The following is a 25,592-nucleotide window of genomic DNA, read 5'->3' as shown; positions in this document are numbered from 1 at the left end:
CCCAGGCCTGTCAACTGCCTCCTCCAGTATTTTCTGACAAAACAAACCCTCTCCTCACATACAGCACCACTTCAACCCTTTCAGTTATTCTTGAACAACTACATTCCTGCCATGCACAGTGTAGCGGTTAAGAGCAGGTGGATTCTAATCTGGAGAACTGGGTTTGATTCCCCACTCCTCCACCTGAGTGGCAGAGGCTTATCTGGTGAACCAAATGTGTTTCTGCACTCCTGCTGGGTGACCTTGGGCACAGTTCTCTCGGAACTCTCTCAGCCCCACCTACCTCACAAGGTGTCTGTTGTGGGGAGAGGAAGGGGAGGAGCTTGTAAGCCACCTCGAGTCTCCTTACATGAGAGAAAGGTAGGGTAAAATTCCAAACTCCTCCTCCTTCAACAACCCACCAGATCTTTGAAATGCCTACAAAATCACATCACAAAGAAAGACAAGTTCGTTTAGATATTTATTAAAGAAAAAAATATGTTCTTCCATTTTTTTACATGACAGAAATTTTTTCATATGGCTAATGAACCCACACCCAGATCTACAGGGGGAAGATTTGTGCTATTGCCAGACAGATCCATTTCCCCTTGATTGGAAGGTGGAGGAAGCCACAGAGGGTCCAGGTAAGCCGCATACATTTTGAATAATGTATTCGCTAATCAAAGCATAAAATCCACACTGACTAAAGCATATGATCAAGTCAGAAATTACTTTCTCCTTTCTGTTCTGCACTAACAACACTCACCTGCACACACAACCGGAACTGAAAAGATTCAAAAAGGTGCTTACAGCAGGGCTGATTCACACATTACAAAGCAGGAAACCCAGGAATGTTGCTGAACACATGTGTAAGTGGGACGGCAGCCAATTAATGAGAGTATCCTGCTTATATAATGTGGGTATCCTGCTTATATAACCTGCTTGGCAGATAATTTCTCTCTTCAGCTTTTAGTGGCACGTTTAAAAATTACTTAGATGTACACCCAAAAATCCCTGGGTGTGGCAAGCCTTCTTTAGTGTTGTGAATTAAAAAAATGACATCACAATATTCTCTTTACTGACTACAGAAAATGGCCTCTTCTCAAAGGGCTTAGAGTAGGAGTGGCCAACCTATGGTGCTCCAGATGTCCATGGACTACAATTCCCATCAGTTCCTGTACTGTAGGTTGGCCACCCCTGGTTAAAGCAGAGGGATCACTTTCAGGGCAAACCGGTAAATTCTTCATTTGTTTTCATACACAAAAATACACAGAGATGTACACGAACACATACAATGATCAGAGAGAAAATGTTACTTGAAGATATGAGGGATAATTAAATGGAGCTCAGGCAGAACCAAACAGAGGAAAATATGGACATGTCAACACCATAAATAGAAAATGGTGTAACTCTTTTCATAAGTATTCTGGGAATTTTAATATCCATGTATGTGCTATTTGTTTCCAGATGGAGGATTCTTGAAGTCACAACAGTTCACCAGCATTTAAACTAGTTTCAGTTTGCAACACATGTGAACTCAAATCTTTGGTAAATCACATCAGAATCTCTAAAATGCAGCTCTCTGCATCTTCCCCCTGGGGCTCCTTGTGAGATTAAATCTGCACATCTTACTACAACACAACTACAGGTGTCACAACAAGAAAGTAGGCCCCTTCTGGGGCAAGAACTTCCTCTGGAGAGAAACTGGTTTTAAGACTTGAATGGATGGTACTTCCAGGGATACTGCTGGAACTTCATAAATTCAGGAGTAGCAGCAGAGCCAAACAGAGGAAAAGCAAATACAGAAAGTCTGTATTTTGGATGAGAAGATCAATAAAAATATCTCTCAGTAACAAGTTTTTTAACCTCCCAGACAGGGACTAAGCAGTAGTCAATTCCAAATTCAGCAAAACCGAATTCACTGATCTGCATAGATTATTCTAACCGTGGGATTCCTCTCCTTTAATCTGCAGAGCAATCCTGAACAAGTTACACCTTTCTATGCCCAATGTTTACAATGGATTTAGAAGAGTGTAACTTTGCCCAGGCCTCTGCCCAGGTTTTGATAGAAGTGGGGGAAAGGAAAGAGATATCACAGGGTGCTATAGCCACTCCCCCTGAAAATCTTATTCAGATTTGAGCAAGCATTTGCCCGTAATTTTTCAAGCATATTGTTGCGTTTAACAAGGACAAGAAACTTGCCCTTTAAAAACAAAAAATTAACATTCTCAGGTAGCTGCATTCTGCACCCCCAAGCCACAATCTGCATTTTCCCCTGTACTCTTGTGCAACTGCAGCAGACAGAGAACCTTCATTATGCCCCACCATTCTCAAATGCTCTCACCCATTCCAGAACTAAAAATAATGCATCTGCTATGCCTTCAATGAGAGCCAGCCAAGGGCGCAGCACCCACTTCTCCACTACACCACAACGGCTGGGATTGCACTCACAGAACCCAGAGTAATGAGCAAAGTCCAACCCCCTGCAGGGCATCAGCCCCAGTGCACTTGGACAGGTGAGAATTTCCACTGGTCAGGGTGGCCCATGTGCAGCAGGTTGACAAACGGGGAGGTGCTCCACTGGAACGCAGGGAGGTAATCCCAGGTCGGCCCACTGGTAGCAATGAAGCTGTAGTTCTTGGCCATCTCAAAGGAAGTGACCTGGTGAAAGAGAGGGGGGAAAGTACAGGGTCACCAACATATGCAGAAGAAGAAGAGTTTGGATTTATATCCCCCCTTTCTCTCCTGTAAAGAGACTCAAAGGGGCTTACAATCTCCTTTCCACCCCACCCCCGCACAACAAACACCCTGTGAGGTAGTGGAGCTGAGAGAGCTCCAAAGAACTGTGATTAGCCCAAAGTCACCCAGCTTGCATGTGTTGGAGTGCACAAGCTAATCTGGTTCACTAGATAAGCCTCCACAGCTCAAGCGGCAGAGCGGGGAATCAAACCCGGTTCTCCAGATTAGAGTGCACCTGCTCTTAACCACTACACCACACAGGCCAACTACTTCCTGTCCTGAAAGAATGTAAACCCTTCCTTCACAGAGGGAAGCCAGAACATGGTTGACTATTCTCTAGCCTCAGTATAGCAAATGAACACAGAGAAATGTAAGCACATGTTCTTCTCTTCCTTTCTCTGAGGCACTCTGTGTAGCATATAAGGCTCTCCTTTATACCTTTTTATCCTCACATCAACCCCTGCGAGGTAGGTTAGGCTGGCAGAGTGATTGGACCAATGTTACTCCTGGCCAATCCTGGACAGAAGGACAGAAGCCTGCTGGGTGTCTTTGGGTCAGTCACTCCATCTCAGCCTAACCTACCTCGGAGGGTTGTTGTGAGGATAAAATGGAGGAGCAGAAAATGATATAAGCCACTTTGGGTCCCCATTGAGGTATAAAGAAAGAAAATAAATAAAACTATGTATTCTCGAAAACTTTCACGGCCTGAATCACTCGGGTGTTGTGGGTTTTCCGGGTTGCATGGCTGTGTTCCAGTAGCATTTTCTCCTGAGTTTCGCCTGCATCTGTGTCTGGCGTCTTCAGAGCATCCTCTGAGGCTACAGATGCAGGTGAAAGGGGACCGCTTTCACTCACCCTCATCCCACATCAGGGTCCTTTCCTGAAATATACGTGATAACATTTCTTCAGAAGACAATGACAGAGACCAGAGAAGCCTCAAATGACTGGCTGTTACACAATCTGGAGAAAGTCCTCTCAGGGGCCTGTTAGTCTCACCGGTCAGGATTCACAGGGCAAAAAGACAGTAGTAAAAACCACGGTCCACTTTCAGCCAGAGACAGCCTTCTCTTCTCTCAAAACACCTGTCATGCAATTCTAAGCTTCTCTCTCTCACACACACACACTGCAAAGTCTCTCACCTTCATGTCAGTGCCCCCATGAGGTCTCTGGCGCAAGGCCCCAAAGGGATATGTACCATTGGCAGGGTTAAGATCTGACCGGGCAGCAATTGAATTCTCCCCATTTTGTGGCGGACTACACTCTTGGCACCGAGACAGCGGATCCTTCAGGAAGTTGTTAAATCTGCATCAAAAGATGAATGGGGGAAGAGAATTGCTGAGGCAGGTGTGGACCTCAAGACGGTGCTCTCCACAAGCCAACAAGTATCTCACTCACCTCATGAGTTGGATCATGCTGCCTATGTCCCTGGTGAGAGTCTGGTTGCGCCGGAAGATCTGGGCTCTGGGGTTTTTGTCATAGGTGAACCAGTCGCCATACTTCTTCACCAGCTCAGGAAGGCCGCTGGCATTGAAGACCTCTGGAAAGTACCTGGGCGTGGAGAAGTAAGTCACTCAGATATGGCTGAGGGACTTCCATTCCGCTTCAGCAGAGGCCAGAGTGGGTGGAATTGGAACCCGAGCCTGGCACGCAGCAACTGTGTGAAGAACTACGTGCCCACATAGGGAAGCATTCATAGGTGGGCTCAGACATGGGCACACAGATACAACAGCACTTCTGATGTGACACGATGCTTAAGTGTGGAAAGCTGCCAGAGATATCACGTGAAGCTCAATAATAACACAAACTGGGAAAGTTTTCTGTCCTTCCTCAGTAGGAAATATAGACCGTGAGAAATCTGTAGAGTTTTGCAAGAGGGAGTGGGAGGGACTGTCAAACAACTGCTAATTCCTAGACTGCCTCCTCTCCGTCAAACATGGGACAAATCTCTATGGGTCAGAATGGAGTCTCCAGACCAGTTCTCTAAGTTCCATTCATTGAGTATTTTGCACATTTTTTAGTAAAAATGAGATTTCTTAGAGGTTCTGGTTTAGAAAGTCTGGAAGATTTGAGGGCACACTCTGAGAAAAAAGGAAGGGGCCACTGAGAGTGGGAAAATAAGCTATTACAGAATTTATCACCACAAAATATTGCCATGGCCTCCATCTTTGAAGACGGATGCTCATCCTCAACCTTTGCCCAATAGCTGTAACAGCAACAATAACAATAGATGGAAACTCCATATTCAGGAGCAGTTTATGTCTGAATTCCTAGACGCTCAGGAAAAACAAAATGGGATTGTTTAGATTTCCATCAGATTTGGGTTAACGTGGCAATCCTGAGCAGCTATAACCTTCTAGCACAGGTGTCAAACTCACAGCCCTCCAGATGTTATGGACTACAGTTCCCATCATCCCCTGCCAGCACGATGCTGGCAGGGGATGATGGGAAATGTAGTCCATAACATCTGGAGGGCCGCGAGTTTGACACCTATGCAAAGGGGTTAGAAAGAGGTAAGGCAGAATGATATAGCCGAGTCCCAGTAGACCTTGGAAGCTAAGTAGGGTTGATACTTGGAAGGAAGACCACTCAGGAATACTCTGCAGAGGAAAGTAATGGCCCTCTCCCCCTCCTTCTCCCCAGGATGGGTGGACCATGACCAGATGACAGATCCCCTCATCTCCCTTTTCCCAGAGTGGCTGGGCTACGACCAGATGACAGGACTCCTTCCCCTCCCTCCCAGGATGGGTGGGGAGAAAGATTACAGACACGAGGGTGAAAGGTTGGCAACTCAGAAATCTCTTTGCACTGTTCCTGCTCTGCCCTTGTCTCCCCAGCCCAGAAAGCAAAGTGGTTGTTCCCTGCCGAGGAAACTGAACAGGCAACAGTCAAGGGGCTAGAAGGGTGAGTGCCAAGTGGATTCTTACGGCACATTGTAGCTGGCCCAGTAACCCTGCTGATACAGCTCTTGGGTCTTGTCATCCGCAATCATCATCCCACTAGAAAGAAAAAGAAAGAAAAACGGGAAATTATTGGGGGTTGAAAAACAACCATTTGAAGAAAAATTAGAAGCCTGGTGCATGAGTATATGCCAAGCTCCAAACTCCTCCCAGATGGAGAGGAAGAAAGTAACTGAGCAGAAGAGGTAGCTAGATGACAACAAGTTGGCTGGCCTGTAGCCTGGACATGCACAGAGATAGCCAAGTGGCTTTCCACCATGGCTAGTCTGCATTGAAGGGGTGCAGCAACAGACCTTGGCAGGGGATTGATTCTCTGGGTCCACCTAACTCTCAGGACAAGCATGATGGATGGCAGCAAATGCACGCAGCTGCTTCCTGTAACCAACCGCCTGAGAAGCAAGAAACCAGCCCCAGGGATTTTGGCTGAAGCTCAACACCCACAAAAATAACAATCTTTGTTATACCATGTCAATTACTTGTGTTCTGGCAAAACTTGGCCCTTTATGACCCTCAAGGGGGATGACCCTCAAGGCCAGATCTCCCATTTCAAAGGAAGGTTGCCTCTAATCAGCCTCCAGACCCCATAGGATTCCTGAGCACTTTTCACATTTGGTCTTCTCAAGGATGGCAAACCACACTTTCTTGTCCAAATTCCTCCCAGGAATCCCAAATTAAGGATCGGACCTCAGAGCTCAATGCCTCATCCTGGAACAAGAGGCAGCCTAGACCATACGGTAAAGAGGCAAGAGGAGACATAATTGAAGCAAAAGCCTGCAAAAGAGGCCACACTTTTAAAGCAGACAGGGACAGAGAGCAAAGCACGCCATTTTGCAAAGAAGGTATCTTTTAGAATACTCACGGGATCTGCTCCAAGACTGTCAGAACGCCCTTCTGCAGACCAGACGTGCCTGGACTGAAAGACTTATAGTCCACAATCATCCACTGGTTATTGTACCTGTGCAAAAATGACAGGAGGTGAATTCTTAGGAAGCATAGTGCATTGAAATTAAGGTGGGCCCAAATATATCCTCAGATGTCCCTAACCCCTGCCCAAAGTCCCAAAACCAGGTGGAAAGGGCGAGATGCACGAAGGCTGAACAAGATGTGCCAGTTGTTTGATCGGGGAGACGGGCTGACACCAAACATATCGGTTTACACCTAAACAGAATAACTGCCATCAATTCACAACAATTTGTGGTAATCCCAGCAAGGGGCTTCCAAGGCAAATGAAAAACACAGGTGGTTTGCCACTGCCTTCCTCTGCAGAGTCTTCTTTGGTGGCCTTCCACCCTAGTACTGACCCAGCTTAGCTTTGGAGATCTGACGAGATCGGGCTATGCCACACTTCCTTCCCTCCCGGCCCTTAGCAAAAGCCACCACTGAAAGAAGCTTCTGGCTGTTCTAAACCCACCTTGTGGATTTTCAGCAGCAGTCCTAAAAGACCACTCAGTGGCGTAGGAGGTTAAGAGCTCATGTATCTAATCTGGAGGAACCGGGTTTGATTCCCAGCTCTGCCGCCTGAGCTGTGGAGGCTTATCTGGGGAATTCAGATTAGCCTGTACACTCCCACACACGCCAGCTGGGTGACCTTGGGCTAGTCACAGCTTCTCAGAGCTCTCTCAGCCCCACCTACCTCACAGAGTGTTTGTTGTGAGAGGGGAAGGGCAAGGAGATTGTCAGCCCCTTTGAGTCTCCTGCAGGAGAGAAAGGGGGGATATAAATCCAAACTCTTCTTCTTCTTCTTACACGTGCAACACTTTACTCACGTGCCGCTGTTGAACTGCTTGAAGAGAAGCACCCACTCTGCTCCGCTCTCGGCCAGCCGATTGGCCACTATGTTGCGCAACCACTCCAAAACACTGCCCTCGGGCTGGATGTACTTCCACAAAGCACTATTGCTGTTCCCAATTGTGGTTTCTAGAGCCACCTGCAAAGAGGAAAGTTCCAAGCAGCTTGTAGCATTTTCTCCTCAGACAGGCCCATTTCGCAAGCAACGGTGTTCAGTCTAACTGGCCTCCCTTTCCTTCCCCCTTTTATTTCTTTCTCTTCCCTTTTTTAGTTTTATGATTTATATCCTCCATCATTTGTTGTTTGTTCCCTCTTGAGTGGGTTTCTACCTATTTGTTTCACGCTGCAGTGACACTAATATTGCGAGATGGTTGATTTTATATTGTGATTGTATGACTGTTGTGAGCTGCCCTGAGCCATTGAGGGGGAAGAGTAGCCTATAAGTAAAACTAAATTCAGGTGACTGGTCAAAATTCTACCTCAGAAGCCTATTGGCAACTACCTTGCTGTTATATTTTCTCTACCGTTCTACTGGTGGTACCCCACTTATGGAATACTCTCTCCAGAAATATTTACTTGGAGTCAACTCACTTCCTTTAGACACCAGGTAAAAATCTTGTTTTTCTGATCATTTTCATATATATATCAACACAGTATTTTGTGTAGCTTTTGTTTTCAGTTTAGTTTTGGTTCCTATATTTTTATTTAAGTGAGTCTGGATTTCCAGTAAATATATTTTATCATCCATAAGCAACTTTGGGGGCTGGGTAGCAGAATATGTGTTTTAAAAACAAGCAGTGGGGCTTCTCTCTGCAATGCTTTAGCAAGGAGGAGAGTCAGGGGAAATACATGGAACAGTCTTGAAGGATCAGACTACCAGTGTCCATGACCTCCACTGGGACTATGGAGAGGAAACTTGTTCTGATAAGGTGAAGAGGTAGAAGACTGGCAGAATGAACCTGTGGACCATAATACTTGGGGGCGGGAGGGGGCTGAAGCTCCACTTCCCTGAGTTGTGGTGACTTAACTAGCCTGCCTTCATGTGATAAAGACCCAGTACGTGCTGCAACATCATTCAATGGAAAAGATTTCTGCTCTGTCCAGAAGTGTGGACTCCTGACAGAGCAATCTGGGACTCGTCTCTCTTGGCAGCTAACACGTGCCTTGTCTAACACACTGTCAGTGAAAATGATGGCGCAGATTCCCAATAGAATCAATTGTAATGTGAACCGGGAAGGTCTCCGTTCAAATCTCACATCAGTCCACTAAATAATCACTCTCTTGGCTACCTCAGAATCAAATCTAAGTGGTTTATCCTTCCCACCCCAACAAGACTGCTGTCTCAGTAATCCAATAAATGTATATGAACCAGCAAGTACGAAATTCCATTATTATTAGTCACTGACTCCTTTTACATAAATTCTGGCAGAAGGAAAACAAAAGACTTGGAAGACAAATACGTAGGCCCCAGAAATAAGGGTTTGGCCCAAGGCTCTCTCATCTACCCCAGGTTCAATACCTACTGCAAAGACACTCCCAACCCCATCCAATCCCCACAGAAGGGGAGGTAGAGGAAAATGTTGCTCACCAAGCCACTACTCAAGATGTAGAAGTCATCTCCTGAGAAAATGGTGCCTGGATATGAGGAGAAAGCCTGGGTGTAGCCAGGAATCACGGAGTCACCTGAAAAGTCCAATTGCAAATGGGCATTAGCAGCCATCTGGGAATGAGACGCACTCCCTGCTCCTGGCTTGAAGGATGGGATGAAATCTCTGTAGCCACAGCTCTTGTCCATGTCCATCAAGTACTTTGAACACCCCCAGTAATAGGCACACAGTAGTTTTATAGGCCAGATTTTTTTTAAAGATGCTAGGTTGTTCAAGGGCTTGGTCATACCCAGTGGGATTTCTGACTTTTTTTTGTCTTTTAAAAAAGCAACCCTCCTCCAAGATTTCAGCTAACAAACTGCTTTTGAAAGTCTCTTCAACGTCCAAAGCAATTTGCAAAGTAGCACTGAGACACATGATGCATTATTTATTCATTTGGCACATTTTTATCTCCAAGGTAACAGACATGATTCTCTCCCATTAGAGTTGCCAACTCCAAGTAGGAATGTTCCTGGTAATTCAGATGCCTGAAAGGGTTGGAATTTAAGTAGGGGAGAGATCTTCACAGGGTATAATGCCACAAAGTCCACCTTTGGGACTACCATTTTCTTCAGAGAAACTGATCTATGTAGTTTGGAAATCTCAACTCCAAGAGATCTCCAGCCCATACCTGGAGGTTAGCAACAATATATCGCCCTCCATCTTACCATCACAACAACCCTGTGAGATAAGGTTAGGCTTAGAGCGAATGACTGAACCAAAGTCACCCAGTGACTTGCATGGCAAATGTGAATTTGAACCCAGATTCCATTTTCCTTTCAGATAACCACCATCTTCTTTGCTAACACAAGGAGGAAAGTGTGACCTGTTTAGATCTTCCTACCGCCTTTGGATTAAGGATCTTTGGCCTCTAATCAGAGGAAAAGGACTGACTTCCCCACCCCGTTCTTACTACTCTTCCTGCTACTCACTCTGAGCAGAAGTCCGGAATGGCAAGGTGTACTTCTTGATGATGCGCAGCATGGACTGATAAGTGTTCCACGTGTCATGGGAGACTAGGAGGTCCCGGTTGCCAGGCAACAGCTTGATCAAGGCCGAACAGGAGCCAGAGCCAAGGACGCGCTGGCTTTCGGATTTATTGAAGGCTGCTTCCAGGTCTTCCAGATCACCCCCCAGCTGGAACAAGCTGGTGGAAGAGAGCCAAAGAGGTGGAGTAAGAATCCTGCCCTCTTCCCTAACAATAAAGCTTTTCTCCTATCACACACTAATTGGAATATGTATTGTTGAAGGCTTTCACGGCCGGATTCAACTGGTTTTGGTGGGTTTTCCGGGCTGTGTGGTCAGATGCAGGTGAAACATTAGGAACAAAATCCACCATACCACGGCCACACAGCCCGGAAAACCCACCAGAACTAATTGGAATAGGTTTATGTTAGAGCTAAGATAAGACAGATCCTGTCATTTCAAAGGCCTCTCTGTTCCCTTGATAGTTATCCAGGAACTAAGAAGGGAGAAATAGCTGAGAGGTAGGACATCTGTACAAAGACAGCCCCAGGACCAATCCTCAATGCCTCTCATTAAAGGAATCAGCTGAGAGGCGATATGAAATACCTCAATCTGAGAGCCACTGCCTGACAGAAAAGACTACTCTAACCTTGGTTAAGCAACTGATTAATTCCCTTCAAGGTAAAACTCAATCACTGCCCTTTTTGTCTGCATTGAAAGTGTCCCACTCCTTTTGCCCTAAGGTCTTCCTCTACCCTTGTGTTCCAGGAAAGCTACGTAATTAGCATCCTGAAAAGCTGCAGACATCTAGTCCATTAGAAACATAAATCCACAAAGAACAGCAATCTTGGTCCTTTTATTAAGGCCAGCTAATCACCATGAAAGTATAAACAAGCTTCCGAGCTCCACAGACGTCATCTTCAGACTGGACAGCCTGTTTTAAAATGAGGTGAGGAGTGGCAAAAATATGTTCAAAGGTTGTGGGAGTTGTTTCATCATAATCTCATTCCCCCCCCCCCCCCCCCCAATGTTTGTGCAGCCTGAAGGAGAACTCTTAAGAGATTCAAAAGTCTGCAGTGTTCGTTATGTTTTAGTATAGCCACAAAACGTTCATTCCTATTACTCTTCCAATGATATTTTCTCCTCATTCCCGGCTGCCAGAAATAAAATTGGGGTAGGGTGCTGTGTGGTTTCCGGGCTGTATGGCCGTGTTCTAGCAGCATTCTCTCCTGACGTTTCGCCTGCGTCTGTGGCTGGCATCTTCAGAGGATCAAAATTGGGGTAGCCTAAGAGTAGGCTGACCAGACATCCCGCTTTTGGCAGGACCGTCACGCCTATAAAAAAAAATTGTCCCACGTCCCACGGGTTCTGCAAATTGTCCTGATTTTGGGGAGGCTGCCGCGCTGCGCTTCACAGAGCAAGGCAGTCGCGGCAGCCTCCAGCGTGTTAACCCATGAAGCGCACTGCCTTCTGGGAGCACCCCGTTTACCGCCCTATCACAGGGCAGCAAGCAACAAACCCCAAGAAAGACAGCGCTCTCTTGTTTACTGCCGTATCTTATCACTGCCACCTTGACCCTTCCCCGTCCCGGATCACAAAGGTGACCATCTGGTCACCCATTTCACACCTTCTGCAGCAACAAATCCACATTTTACCACCAAATCTGCCCTCAATTGGGAGTGCAGCCTGCCCCAGCTCTGAGGAGTGGATGATGCAGTTCTTTATCATATTCACAATATTCATTTACAGTGAGCATCATATGTAAATCATCAACATAGGGTCAGGCACCTGTGAACTTCCTTCTCTCACATGTACCAAGAAGGAGGCTGTTGGGGATGGCACCTAGTTGATTGAGATGCCTTCCTGGCTCCAGATCAAGGCTATATGAAACGGCGATTGTAGATATGGCGATTGTATCTAGGTGACTGAGTTGCACCCTTGTCAACGTAACTGCTTTTAGATATATGTGTTTTGCTTGTTAAATGTAAATGCTTTGCTAATGGAACATTCTTTCCTTGATCTTACTTTCCTGGTTTCACACGCTTAGCTAATTGTTCAATGGAACTGCTTTGTTAATGGAACATTCTTTCCTTGATCTTACTTTCCTGGTTTCATACACTTAGTAGATAAATAGGAATATCCCTGACACCTTAACTTCCATGGGAAGTGAGATGTTTCTGTTGCTCTGTGGGGTCGAGGGTCAGGTGGTTTCATCTGTTGCCGACCTTGGGGCACTCCTAGGCTCCAGTGTAACTCTTTCTCACATTCTTTGGCAAAACAGGAGGGGGGAATTATTTCTGAACAAAGAGGGGTGCAAAAGCCAGGTCTGGCTTCTTGCAAGCTGAGTGCTTTGTTTACCTTTTCAACAAACACTACTGATGAACAATCCAGAGCCTGTTTATTGTTTCAAGGATCGAGACCTAACAGGGACTCACAGAAAGCCAAAGGGGGTGATGGAGAACTTGCCAGAAGGGAAGGCCGCACGTCCGTTGTAACCATCCTCAAGGCCCTTCAACTGAAGCAAGGCGAGGCGAACCTGGAAATTTGGACGGACACACAGCAATCACTTGTGGACCCAAAAATTAAAAATAAGAGAGTGTCTTCACTGGACCAACAAAAAAAAAAAAGCCAGAGACAGACCAAGATGGGGCTAGGAGCTCACACAGCATTCAAGAGCAACTGAACTATCTTTACGGGCGGTCCCCACCTGTCGCCAAGTCACACTGGCAAATGAAGAAGATGATGATGATTTTGGATTTATACCCCACCTTTCTCTCCTGTAAGGAGACTCAAGGTGGCTTACAAGCTCCTTTCCCTTCCTCTCCCCTCAACAGACACCTGGTGAGGCAGGTGGGGTTGAGAGAGTTCGGAGAGAACTGTGACTAGCCCAGGGGTAGGGAACCTGCGGCTCTCCAGATGTTCAGGAACTGCAATTCCCATCAGCCTCTGTCAGCATGGCCAATTGGCCATGCTGGTAGGGGCTGATGGAATATAGTTCCTGAACTATCTGGAAGAAGCAGGACTACAGACAACAAGGTCACCCAGCAGGAATGTAGGAATGTGGAAACACATCTGGTTCACCAGACAAGCCTCTGCCACTCAGATGGAGGAGTGGGGAATCAAACCTGGTTCTCCAGATTAGAAACCACCTGCTCTTAACCACTACACCATGCTGGCTTTCAATAGAGACAGACCATCCAAATCTTTCTTCAACTGATTAGCATAAGGCTCAATCCACCAGGAAGTTAAAATAAGAAAATAAGAAAGAGTCTGCTGGATCAGATCAGAGTCCACCTAGTCCAGCACTCTGCTACTCGCAGGGGCCCACCAGGTGCCTTTGGGAGCTCACGTGCAGGATGTGAAAGCAATGGCCTTCTGCTGCTGCTGCTGCTCCCAAGCACCTGGTCTGCTAAGGCATTTGCAATCTGAGATCAAGGAGGATCAAGATTGGTAGCCATAGATGGACTTCTCCTCCATAAATCTGCCCAAGCCCCTTTTAAAGCTATCATGGTTAGTGGCCATCACCACCTCCTGAGGCAGCATATTCCAAAAACCAATCACACGTTGCATGAAGAAGTGTTTCCTTTTATTCCCTCCAGCATTTTTAATGTACGCCCCCTGGTTTTAGTATTGTGAGAAAAAGAGGAAAAATTTATCTCTGTCCAATGAATAGGAACTGCACAAGCCCTCTACCATACTTGGCTGATCAATGTTTTCAGTCTTATTTATTTTAAACCACTTACTTCCCATTATTAAGGGCTTCACTGAACATTACGTGAAAGCCAGGATGGTGTAGTGGTTAAGAGCAGGTGGACTCTGATCTGGAGAACTAGTTTTAATTCCCAGAATCCGCACTCTCCCACACAAGCAGCAAACTGTAATCTGATGAACCAGGTTTCTTTTCCCACTCTCCCACATGAAGCCTGCGGGGTGACCTTGGGCTAGTCACGGTTCTCTCAGAACTCTCTCAGCCCCACCTACCTCACAGGGTGTCTGTTGTGGGGAGAAGAAGGGAAGAGGTTCGTAAGCCGCTTTGAGACTTCTTATGGTTGAGAAAGGTGGGATATAAATCCAAACTCTTCTTCTTCCATGTTTTCCTTGGGATGTTACCAGACTGGGTGGAGAGGTGTGAGGTTTCATGCACCCCAGCGCATGGGGGTCTGATCTGGACTGTAACTGGGGCATGTGGAAAGATGGGGCTAGGAGCTCACACAGCATTCAAGAGCAACTGAACAATCTTTACGGGCGGTCCCCACCTGTCACCAATTCACAACTGACCAGAAGATGATGATGATTTTGGATTTATACCCCACCTTTCTCTCCTGTAAGGAGACTCAAAGTGGCTTACAAGCTCCTTTCCCTTCTTCTCCCCACAACAGACACCCTGTGAGGTAGGTGGGGCTGAGAGAGTTCTGAGAGAACCGTGACTAGCCCAAGGTCACCCCGCAGGCTTCATGTGGGAGAGTGGGAAAAGAAACCTGGTTCATCAGATTACAGTTTGCTGCTTGTGTGGGAGAGTGCGGATTCTGGGAATTAAAACTAGTTCTCCAGATCAGAGTCCACCTGCTCTTAACCACTACACCATCCTGGCTTTCACGTAATGTTCAGTGAAGCCCTTAATAATGGGGATTGGAGTGGGCTGAGGAAGCGTTCGAGAAGAACTTGACTAGTCCAAAGGTGCTTGGCAGCAGGAAACCCACATCTGGTTCCTGGGCTCGAAGCCCCTCTGCCACTCAGATGGAGGAGTGGGGAATCAAACCTGGTTCTCCAGATTAGAAACCACCTGCTCTTAACCACTACACCATGCTGGCTTTCAATAGGGCCCTTTGAGTGACTGCACCTGCCTTAGGAAATCAGCTTGCTGTAGACATCAGGCAAGTAATCTTGTTTTTGTAAAAATTGCAATGTTATTTTCTTGTTAAGCAAGGTCCTGAAACCATGAATGGGTGGCACAATGGTAATGGTAGAGGCTTCCGAACTGGTGTTGGGCAATCTCTGGATGTATTGATTTTCTTGTGCAGCCCAGTTCTACATTGTTATGTTTTTATTAGATGTATCTGTTATGAGGAGGTGAGCCTACCAACAAACAGAGCAGAATCTTCCCCCCCTCACCTGATGCCAGAAAGCAGAATCTTGCTGGTTCTCCATCTGTTGCTCCATCCAGGCCAGGTTAGCTTCAATATAGCTCTTCAGCTTCTCACAGTAGTCAGTTTGGTATTTGAAGGGGCCACAGTAGCCCACCATAGTGTTCATCCAGTGCATGTAGATAAGCTGGAATGCACAGAAGGGGGGGGGGAGTTAATGAGGCTGCTTTGTAAAATCAAAAATAAATTCAGAAAATTATTGGGCTATGATATAGACCAAAAGGTTTTGTCCTATCTAGTAGCATATGGGTCTTCTTTTTCTACTTGTATTCTTTTTAGAGATAACCTATGTAACAGGTTATATGAATGGCACCTAATCCCAATTAGACTTGACAGGGTTTACAAAAAGGTTTCCAGTCAATGTTGGCCTGGTGGTTAAGCAAATGCTGACAATCTACACATGCAGTGGCGCGGTATAAGAGTGAAATGTTTGGGGGAAATTGTTTTAATGTGTCATCAGTGTCACTGTTGAGTTAAGAGGATCAAATCAACTTGTCCTGCTTAATTATGTAATTGCGATACCACAAGCGTATCCATGTACAGCCCTTTATCTGTTGATGACAGCGTGGTTAACATTTGCTAAAGTTTGGAAACACACGCTACAACCACACAAACAGGCTTGTTTATTAGGTCAAAGGAAATGTATGAATTGTGAAAACCGGGTCGCAAGAATCAAAAGATAGGCCCTCAAATCCCCTCCAGCTGCAGTGTACCCCAGCAATCTATCCCTTTTTTTAACTTCTCACAATAGTGAGCTAAAAGTAGAAACAAAAATATAGCAGCAGGGGGGGCACATCTACACATAATCTGTCCAGATGGAGCTGCACCTTATTGGGAGCAGTGAACAGAGATTCTGTGCTGCTGTAGTTAACATCCAAAACAGCTTTTGGATGGCGAAGGAATAACTCTCTGCACATCTTCAGAGACCATTTTGTATTTCTTAGTCCTCCATAAGTTTCAGTACTAAAAACCAAGTTTGTTACCTATCTCTATACTAAGATAATCTTTTCTCCTCGAAGCATCTAAAGTGACAGGAATGGAACCCATTGAAATCCACAGGCACATGGACAATTTCAACAGAAAGGAAGAAACCATGAAAATGAACAAAACTTGGCTACCAGTGCTGAAAAACACTAGAGTCAATACAGTGACTAATCAGCTTCACACAAACACAGGATGACTATAGACAGTAAACAATCAAAGGGAACAAAGGCCAGGCTACTTCTATTCAGATGACCTCACCTGTTGACCTTGCTATCTTCATCGTTACTCACATGCTAAAGGGTGGATCCCACTCAACACATTTAAATCTAGCTTGCTAACTGCACCCTTTACTTGTTAACAGACAATGGTTCTTTCCCCCACCCTGGATACTCCAACAAGTATATATACTCCACTTGCTTTCCTGCTTTCCTCTGAAGATGGCAGTCACAGATGCAGGCGAAATGTCAGGAGAGACTGCTGCTAGAACACGGCCATACAGCCCGGAAACCACACAGCCCCTCAGGAATGGAATAGTTGCAGGGAAGCTCAAAAGCATGGAGAACAGGGAAAGGGAGTCAAGGTTCTGCAAATGGACTAGTTCTCATGCTGTGTGCTGACCCTTACCTGCTCAGATACTGCAGCTTCAGCCAGCCCTGCTGAATAGGCCTGGAGGCTGTCATTATACTTCTCATTGGTGGCCAGATCCAAGAAGGACCATCTGCCAAAGACAGGGAAGGGTGAATGAGGGAAGGCCCAAGGCAAAAAACACATGCACATGCAAAACGGAGGGAAGGGGAGGGGGGTACCATAAAGAGAATGGTTCAAAACAAGATCCAGTCCAAAGAGTTTGTTCAGAGTGTGTGTGAGACCTTCTCCACTGTCGTTAAATAGGTGACACTAAAAGCTAGAACAAGACAAAGTGGCTCAGCATGGTGTGGTGGTTAAGAGCAGGTGGACTCTAATCTGGGGAACAGGGTTTGTTTCTCTGCTCCTACACATGCAGCCTACTGGGTGACCTCGGGCAAGTCAAATGCTCTCAGAACTCTCTCAGCCCCACCGACCTCAGGTGTCTGTTGTCAGGAGAGGAAGGGAAAGAGTTTGCAAGCCACTTTGAAACTCCTTATGGTTGAGAAAAATCCCAACTCTTCTTCGACATGCTGAATGTCCCAAGTTCATCCCCAAAGGATTCAGTAATAGGCAGTGGCGTACCTAGACAAACTGGAGCTCTGGGCAAAACCTGAGTTTGATGCCCCCCCCCATGGGCGGCCACCCTCCCCCACTGTGACCAAACAAAGATTTTTTTCCACCAGGTTGTTTCAAAGTCACCATCACATTATAGAACATCCCCCAACTCACAAATCTGAACACAGCAGAAATATTTTTGAAAACATTTTCAAAATGCTTTCAAAACGTTTTATTACTGCTATGAAAACATTTTATGGTGTTGTATCCAATCCCCCCAACTGGGGGAAACAGCATCACTTTCAATGTTATTTAACTGGGGACCCTAGATTCTCCCTTTAAGGTGGATTTAAAAGGAGAATCTGGGCTTCCTAGTTTAAACAAGTGATACTGGAATCCACCCCCAAACAGCATTATTTTCAATTGTGTTTAACCTAGGGAGCCCAGATTCTCCTTTTAAATCCACCTTAAAGGGAGAATCTGGGGTCCCCAGTTTAAACAACATTGAAAGTGATGCTGTTTTGGGGTGGATTATCCCCCCACCCTGAAACAGCATCACTTTCAATGTTTAAACTGGGGACCTCAGATTCTCCCTTTAAATCCATGCCAAAGGGGATGGATTTAATTAATTAATTAATTAATTATAATAATAATAACCTTTATTAGACATTGAGAGAATAAAAAAGAAAGAAAACAAGCATTGGCAGGAAGGGGGTGGATTTAAAAGGAAAATCTGGGGAAATTTAGGGGGTGCCTGCTGTCAGGGGTGCAATTATTAAGATAGCAGCACCAAAATTTCAGAGTATCTTCGTGAGACCCTACTGATGATACCACCCAGGTTTGGTGAAGTTTGGTTCAGGGGGTCCAAAGTTATGGACCCTCAAAAGCCCCCATCTCCTATTAGCTCCCATTGCAAACAATGGGGGATGGGGCACTCCCTTTGGGAGTCCATAACTTTGGACTCCCTAAATCAAACCTCACCAAACCTGGGTGGTATCATCAGGAAAGTCTCCTGAAAAATCCCTGAAATTTTGGTGCTGCTAGCCTAAAAACTGCGCCCTCTGCAGGCCAAAAACGGAAAAACACTGAAAATACAAAAAATCCCACAAACGAACCTGCAGTTTTTGTGCCCCATAAAGAGGCGCCCTGGGCAACTGCCCACTTTGCCTCTGGTAATAGGTGATATGAAAGATCTCAGTCCAAACTCCCAGATAGTTGTAGCTAGATATGGGTGTGCCTGAAGTAACTGACATGAATGTAGTAATTAAGACACATTTCAAAAGTTAATGACTTCAGCTGTACAGCTGTAATTTCCTAGATCATTTGGCCTTGTGCTGCATTTCACAAGTTGCCTATATAAGAACTAAGAGTGTCTCACAGACACAATGAGTGAACCGCTGGCTGTTTGAACTGGGCATTGTTTTGAACTGTCCTCTCTTCTGTTGCGGATATAAAACAGGCTGATGAACAAACCCCTCCAAGTAATTAATGAAAGGAGCTATGACCAATGGAAGTTTATTTTTTTTTAATACCGGTAATATTTTTATTAATTTTCTCAAATATAATTCAGGAGCAGAAATGAAAATATATATAAAAAAGAAAATACATCTACCCATACACTATCTATCTATAGATATTAACTCTAACACATTGGATATTAAAATTACAACACCAATATCATTCAAAGAGAAACTTACATAGTTTGTTACCTTCTAAGCTTTAGTTCCAAAACAGCAATAAGTGTCTAGTAAGCAGTTACAGTACTTATATCTCAATCAATAAACAATCCTGTACGCACTTAGGTGAGAGTGAATCCTACTGCATTCAACGGAGTGTATTTCTGAGCAAAGCCTTTTAGGACAGGGATACCCAACTGAGGCCCTCCAGATGTTCAAGGACCCTTCAGCCCCTAATTTCCCATCTCATTATAAGAACAGCTGGGAGCATCTCACACACACACTGAGTGAACTGCTGACTGTCTGAACTACTGCACTTGTAACCTCAGCTGTGGGTTCTGTGGGGCAGCACTTGGAATGAGTTGCAACAACAATTTTTAAACAACAAAACGGTTTACTTTTCTTTACAATTTACACTTTTAAAACATCAACATTTAACGTTACAATTCAAGGTTCTGTTCAGGTTGCATTTCAAGTCCTTCTATTTACAGTCTACTGATATTGCCAAGTCCAAATTCTTCTTTGCAAGTTGGCTGGCTCCTGAAGACTCCAAGGGCTTGATGAACAGGTTGCAACATGATGAAGGTCTCCAGGAGAACTCTCACCCATTACAATCACAAAAGAAAACCTTGAAACAATAAACTCCAACATTTACAACACAGCAAAAACAACAACTACCTTCCCAGTAGTTCCCAACAATATTGCAATTACCTTAACAAGGTGTTAAGGGCTTATAATACAAATCAAGGTCCGAGTCTGGTACCCTTGTCTTCTGCAAAGAGCTCTTTCAGCCTTTCTGCTGCTCTGAGTCTCCACCCCCTTACTGGGCCAACCCATTCTGGGCATGGGGGTTACACACTCAACAGGGTGTACTTCTGAGCAGAGCCTTTTGGGACAGGGGTGCCCAACTCTGACCCTCCCGATGCTCACGGACTACGATTCCCATCAGCCCCTGCGTGCTGATAGGGGCTGATGGGAATCGTAGTCCGTGAGCATCTGAAGGGTCAAAGTTGGAGATCCCTGGTTTAAGATGTCTCTTTGGGTCTGTTACCACCAATGCAAAAGCGGAGTGTGCCAGGCCAATCCGAATTGCACCATCCCCCCCCCCCCCCTCCACTTACCCAGTGCTCCGAATGCTGTCAGTGAGGTTGGCCCAGGCGATTGCATCGGGTTCCCAGCCGCTTGCAACCTTCGGCTGCCCGGATCCCGGGTCCAGCACCACCGAACAGCTCTGCGTGGGCTCCGAGCCGGGTCGGGGGAAGGGGGGTGGGAGCCCGGCGAGCAAGAGGCCCGACCAGGCCAGCAGCAGGAGCCACGGGAGCCCGGGCGCCGCCATGGCATGGGACGTGGGTCCAGCCCAGGACTGACCACGGTCCAGCCTCTGCAGGCACGTGAGGCGCTGATGATGCAACCGGAGGAGGAGCCCGGAGGGGGCGGCCACTGTGCCGGCGACGACATCCCCCGCAAGGAGGCCAGAGCTGCCCCGGCAGCACCCCCGCCTTGGCTCCCTTACCAGAGAGTAACGTTTCAGGTGTGTCCTGGTGCACCTGACCAAACTGGTCTTTCCAGCCTAGCCGTCTCTTTGTCGCAGAGGCAACCCATAGCTTTGCAAAGGTGCGTCCAAAACAAAAGCACGACACAGAAAGCAAAAGCAATGTAATAACAGCATACAGAATAAACTGACATGCAGAAAAGGCTGCAGGGAAACCGGTAAGTCCAAATGAGCAACGCTGCAAGGTGAGCGTGCAGAAGTTAAAGATTCTCCACTGTGAGAAGACTGGCACCTCCCATTTTGGGCTTGTAAATAAGACTAGTTTCCCTTTTGGCCTTGTAAATACAGCTAGTTTCCTACCCGGAGGCGGAGCCAGCCACAAATAGGAAAGCATTTGGCAACACTGACTGTTACCCATGGAAAGAGTTTCAAGAAAAGGGCGCTCAAGAGCCGGGCATGCTTGCAGCTTGTAGAAAGAGATTTCTTGACCCACCCGGGTTCTGATGTCCCTAAGGCAGGGAGCAAACAACGGGGCTTTCAAAGGGTAGCTGCTCTTGCAGACCCCGCCTTGATCTTGTCAAAGTACTTCTTGTTTGTTGGTTTTTTACACACTCCTTGAGCCATCAAGAGGCCTTGTCTGCTCCTCCAATGGAACTGTCTTGAAGACTCTTGAACACAACAAGTTCCTCTGGCATGAACCCATCGCCCCCCCCCCCCCGGCGACTGGGTTCAGTCTCAGCATGTGATAACCGGAGAGCAATTTAACAAGACGTCACCACACCGCAGTGTTGACCTGTTCATCTCCTAAATCTCTTATGTCAGGAGGACCCAAGTGATAAGCCCCTGCTGTCTTGCAGGTGCTGTTATGCCATCAAAGAGAGGTGCAGGATAGAAAAGGGACCAGCAAACACAAAAGGATAACTGGTTGTGGTGGGTTTTCTGGGCTGTGTGGCCGTGGTCTGGTAGATCTTGTTCCTAACGTTTCGCCTGCATCTGTGGCGAAATCAGGTCTGGAAAATAGTCTTTGAATAACAGCACCAAGAAGAAAAAGGAATGTTGGCTTATATATCCTGCTTTTCTCTACCTGTAAGGAGTCTCAAAGATCCTCTGAAGATGCCAGCCACAGATGCAGGCGGAACATCAGGAGAGAATGCTGCTAGAACACGGCCATACAGCCCGGAAACCGCACAGCACCCAAGCGATTCCGGCCGTGAAAGCCTTCGACAATACAGTCTCAAAGCGGCTTACAATCACTTTCCATCTCCCCCCCCCCCGCCACACACACACATAGGCATAGGTAGGTGGGGCTGAGAGACTTCTGAGAGAATTGTGATACAGATGACTAGCCCAAGGCCACCCAGAAGGCTTCATGTGTAGGAGCAGGGAAACAAACCTGGTCCACCAGATTAGAGTCCACTGCTTTTGACCACTACACCACGCCAGCTCTGACAACATCTGGAATGCAGCGGACTGCCATCCTTTTCATCTGGATCGTCCGATTTAATTTGATGATTAACAAAAATGTCCGTACTAAACAGCTGATGTGGAACCACTCACGACTAAGATAAGAATGCAAGAAGCCTGCGTGTGGTAAGAAACATGCAGAAAAAGAAGACTCTTGTCACGGATCGCTCCTGGCTAGCCTGATCTCATCCGATCTCAGAAGCTAAGCAGATTTGGCCCTGGCTGCAGAGGTGGGATCCAACGAGTTCTCACCACTTCTCTAGAAGTGGTTACTAATTTTTTCTGAGTGCCGAGAAGGGGTTACTAAAGCAACCTCCCTGCCCAATAGGGACTGGAGGTGCGTGTGTGCGGCAGCACCACTGTTTGAATCCCGCCACCATTGGAACCTGTTATTAAAATTTTTGGATCCCACCACTGCCTGGCTGTATCCTCCACAGAAGATCAAGGTCATGACAAGGAGACAGCCAATGGCACACCATCTCTGAACATCTCTTGCCCTGAAAATCTCAAAGGATCGTCATAAGTCAGATGTGACGACAGGAAAAAACCTTGTGCCCCACTAAGAGGATATTCCCCTTTGCTCAGGCTGCTCCACAGGCTCCCAGGAAACTCTAGTCTTGCAGCTTTCTGCAAAGTAGATGGTCCTGACTTTTTTCCCCATGAGTTTATTCCATAGACATGGGGCAGCCATTGAAAAAGTCTAATGTGGTAGAAAGTGCCTTAGATGATGGGGGTACAGATAACAGGCTTTGCTGAGAATAAAGAATTCGCTGCATGGAGCCTGCAGAGACTAGTGGTGATTTTAAAGCACAGGTGTCAAACTCATGGCCCTCCAGATGTTATGTTATGATGCTGGCAGTGGCAGGGGATGATGGGAACTGTAGTCAATAACATCTGGGCAAACATGAATTTGATCTGGAAACTAACGGAGAGTCAGTAAAAGGGGCCTCAGAATAAGATTAATGTGGTTCCACCAACTAGCCCCTTATAACAAATTAGCTGTCACATGTTGCATCAGCTGAAGTTTCTGGATCATCAGCTCAACTCAACAAACCTTTATTAGGCATTAAAAAGAAAAAGTAAGAAGAAAGGAGAGACATTATCAAATCAACATAAATTATTCCAATGTGTCGAGGAGAAATTTAGCTACAGAGGTTACACTTTTGGGCATATTTGTTCACATGTGGTGGTTTTACTCCATCCAAACGCAAAGGGGGGAAAAAACCCCGGGGCTTTTCTGTTCGCAAATCTAGAATGTGATCATTTCTGTTCAAATGAGGGGAGAACTATAAAGATTTTTTTAGAGGGTTAGCTACCCAGGTGACTGTGCACTGTGGCACTTGCAAAATAAACTCATTTCTTATGGGATAAATTCCCAAGTGCTGGAGCACAATGCAAGTAGTGTTATTTTCCCCTGGCAAGAATCTGCAAGGTACAAAGACGCAAGAGAGATAATTGTACAATAAACTTGTCCCGACACATGACAACAAAAATCAATCCAAAGAATCCCGTCAGAGTGGGCGTGGACCGTTCCCTTGGAGTGATGACTTGGACGTGCCAACAGAATAGTGCAAATCTCTTAACAAATCTGGACCTGATTTTGTATTGAAATAAATCCCGACTGACTGAAATTATTTTTCTTTAGCAGGCTAACCACACCCAGTCTCTGCAGAGCATAACAGGGCAATGTAAGCAGAACAACACTCTTTTATGCGCATTGACTTAAACAGATGAGTCTGTTTCTAGCCTGAGAACTGGGCTTATTTTTAGTGACTCAAAAACTCATTCCGCACATGCAGAATAATGCACTTTCAAACTGCTTTCAGTGCTCTTTGAAGCTGTGTGGAATGGCACAATCCACTTGCAAACAGTTGTGAAAGTGGTTTGAAAACGCATTATTTTGCGTGTGCGGAAGGGGCCAAAGTGTTATGCTCCGACTGAGTTTTTAATCATTTATTGTTAGCAACCTTTCTGGCATTCTGTGTTTTTATTATGCTTCACTTTTGAAGACACCTGGGGTAGGGTATCGGAAGAGGTAGTACCGCATGGTGGGTACCACCAAAAGATGGCCACTACAGGAAGTGCCACAGCTGACTTTTAGCCACACTGTGAAGATCCTTATACAGTGGTGGCAGCTGTGGCCAGACCAACATTTTTTTTAAAAAAAATCTGCACAGCCAATCAAATCTCCAATGACCTATCATAAACCTTGGTAGGAAAAGACCCTACTTGATCCCTCCCTAAAAACATATGGCAGGTACCAGGAAAGGTCCTGATAAGTGCTTTGGCACCCACAGTCACCACACTGGTGTCTTCTGTTGTAAATAATGGAAGTTCTAGAACAGTGGTGGTGAACCTTTTAGAGACCAAGTGCCAGGGATGGAGCAAGGGAAAACTGTGCCTGGGGCGCGTGGGCACCCTGTGCCCCCACCATGCCCCCACCTGCCCTGGAATGCCCCCAGAATGCCATAAAATACCCCTACCACACTCCCAGAACGCCCCTGCCTTGGCCCCGCAGGGGCATGCGCCCAGTGCTTCGTACACCCCTTACCTCCTTGGCACTATGTCACTGCTGAGTGCCCAAACTGGGGCGACCAGCACACGTGCCTACAAAGAGGGCTCTGAGTGCCACCTCTGGCACGCGTGCCATAGGTTCGCCACCACTGGTAGCTGAAAGCACAAATAAAGTGTAAAGTGGCATAAAAGTGGTTTCATATGTCTGATGCACCAGAAAATAAACCTGCTATGCAGGTTGGGCAAGAATGTTGTTGTGTCTTAATTGATAGCTACTGGTAGTCTAGATCTTTCATTGGCTGAAAATCCCCTATTACTTTTGCTAGGGAGTTGTTGGTGGTTGTTTTTCTTCCTGTCCCAGCGTTGTGTCTATTTGTAAGTTGCTTGGGCTGTGACTGATCCTCTTGTAAATACCTGTGCCATACTTGCAGGAGCACTACTCTGCTTGCTTTCTTTGGGCCACCCACCTGGGCTGTTGTTTTGACTGCTCCAACCCCGAACCCCTGTTCTGTGGGTAAGGGGTGTATTTCCAGGGCTCTGCAGTCCTTTTAAAGTATTAGATTCTAGGGTGTTTCCCCCTCCCTCCTGGCAGTGCTCTTGTGCATGAAAAACTGCAATCCTATGGGGGGGAAATTTTCCTATAGCTTCACTATGTAAAAGCCAGAGAGGGTGATTCCTTCAGAACAGAGCTATAACGAGGGTGGGGATGTTGGTTGCAATGGATCATGCAGAGCACTGTTTACCTAGGACAGCGATGGCGAACCTTTTCGAGACCGAGTGCCCAAATTGCAGCCCCAAACCCACTTATTTATTGCAAAGTGCCAACACGGTAATTTAACCTGAATACTGAGTTTTCCTTTAGAAAAAAACGGTTGGCTCCGAGGCGTGTGTTACTCAGGAGTAAGCTTGGTGGTAGTCAATGGCTTTGCTTTGAAGCAACCGGGCAACTCTTCCAACGGGTGAATCATGACCCTAGGAGGGTTTACTCAGAAGCAAGCCCCATTGCCAGCAACTGAGCTTACTCCCAGGTAAAGGATCACGCTTTAGTTCTTCGCATGAAA

General features: G+C 46.2%; 2 protein-coding genes across 2 annotated transcripts in view; one reads left to right on the top strand and one right to left on the bottom strand.

The window, feature by feature from the left end:
- Positions 1 to 447: 447 nt before the first annotated feature.
- Positions 448 to 20,440, bottom strand: PLBD2 (phospholipase B domain containing 2). The gene is made up of 12 exons (XM_048514571.1): positions 20,183 to 20,440; positions 16,828 to 16,921; positions 15,188 to 15,346; positions 12,511 to 12,611; positions 10,042 to 10,256; positions 9,052 to 9,146; positions 7,442 to 7,602; positions 6,535 to 6,630; positions 5,643 to 5,714; positions 4,114 to 4,266; positions 3,858 to 4,020; positions 448 to 2,640 (listed from the first exon to the last, which is right to left on the bottom strand). The coding sequence occupies exons 1-12, from the start codon at positions 20,395 to 20,397 to the stop codon at positions 2,473 to 2,475; spliced, it is 1,692 nt and encodes a 563-aa protein (XP_048370528.1). The 5' UTR covers positions 20,398 to 20,440; the 3' UTR covers positions 448 to 2,472.
- Positions 20,441 to 20,730: 290 nt separating this feature from the next.
- The window catches only part of SLC8B1 (solute carrier family 8 member B1), a 37,996-nt gene continuing 33,134 nt past the window's right edge, over positions 20,731 to 25,592 (top strand). The window contains exon 1 of the mRNA XM_048513682.1: positions 20,731 to 20,771. The gene's annotated coding sequence lies outside the window, so the exon portion shown is untranslated. The remainder of the gene's footprint in view (positions 20,772 to 25,592) is intronic.

This window comes from Sphaerodactylus townsendi, linkage group LG13 (assembly GCF_021028975.2).
Source record: "Sphaerodactylus townsendi isolate TG3544 linkage group LG13, MPM_Stown_v2.3, whole genome shotgun sequence".
In the NCBI taxonomy this organism is placed as follows: Eukaryota; Metazoa; Chordata; class Lepidosauria; order Squamata; family Sphaerodactylidae; genus Sphaerodactylus; species Sphaerodactylus townsendi.
Note: the sequence above shows the minus strand (reverse complement) of the source record. Positions and strands in the feature narration are given on the sequence as shown.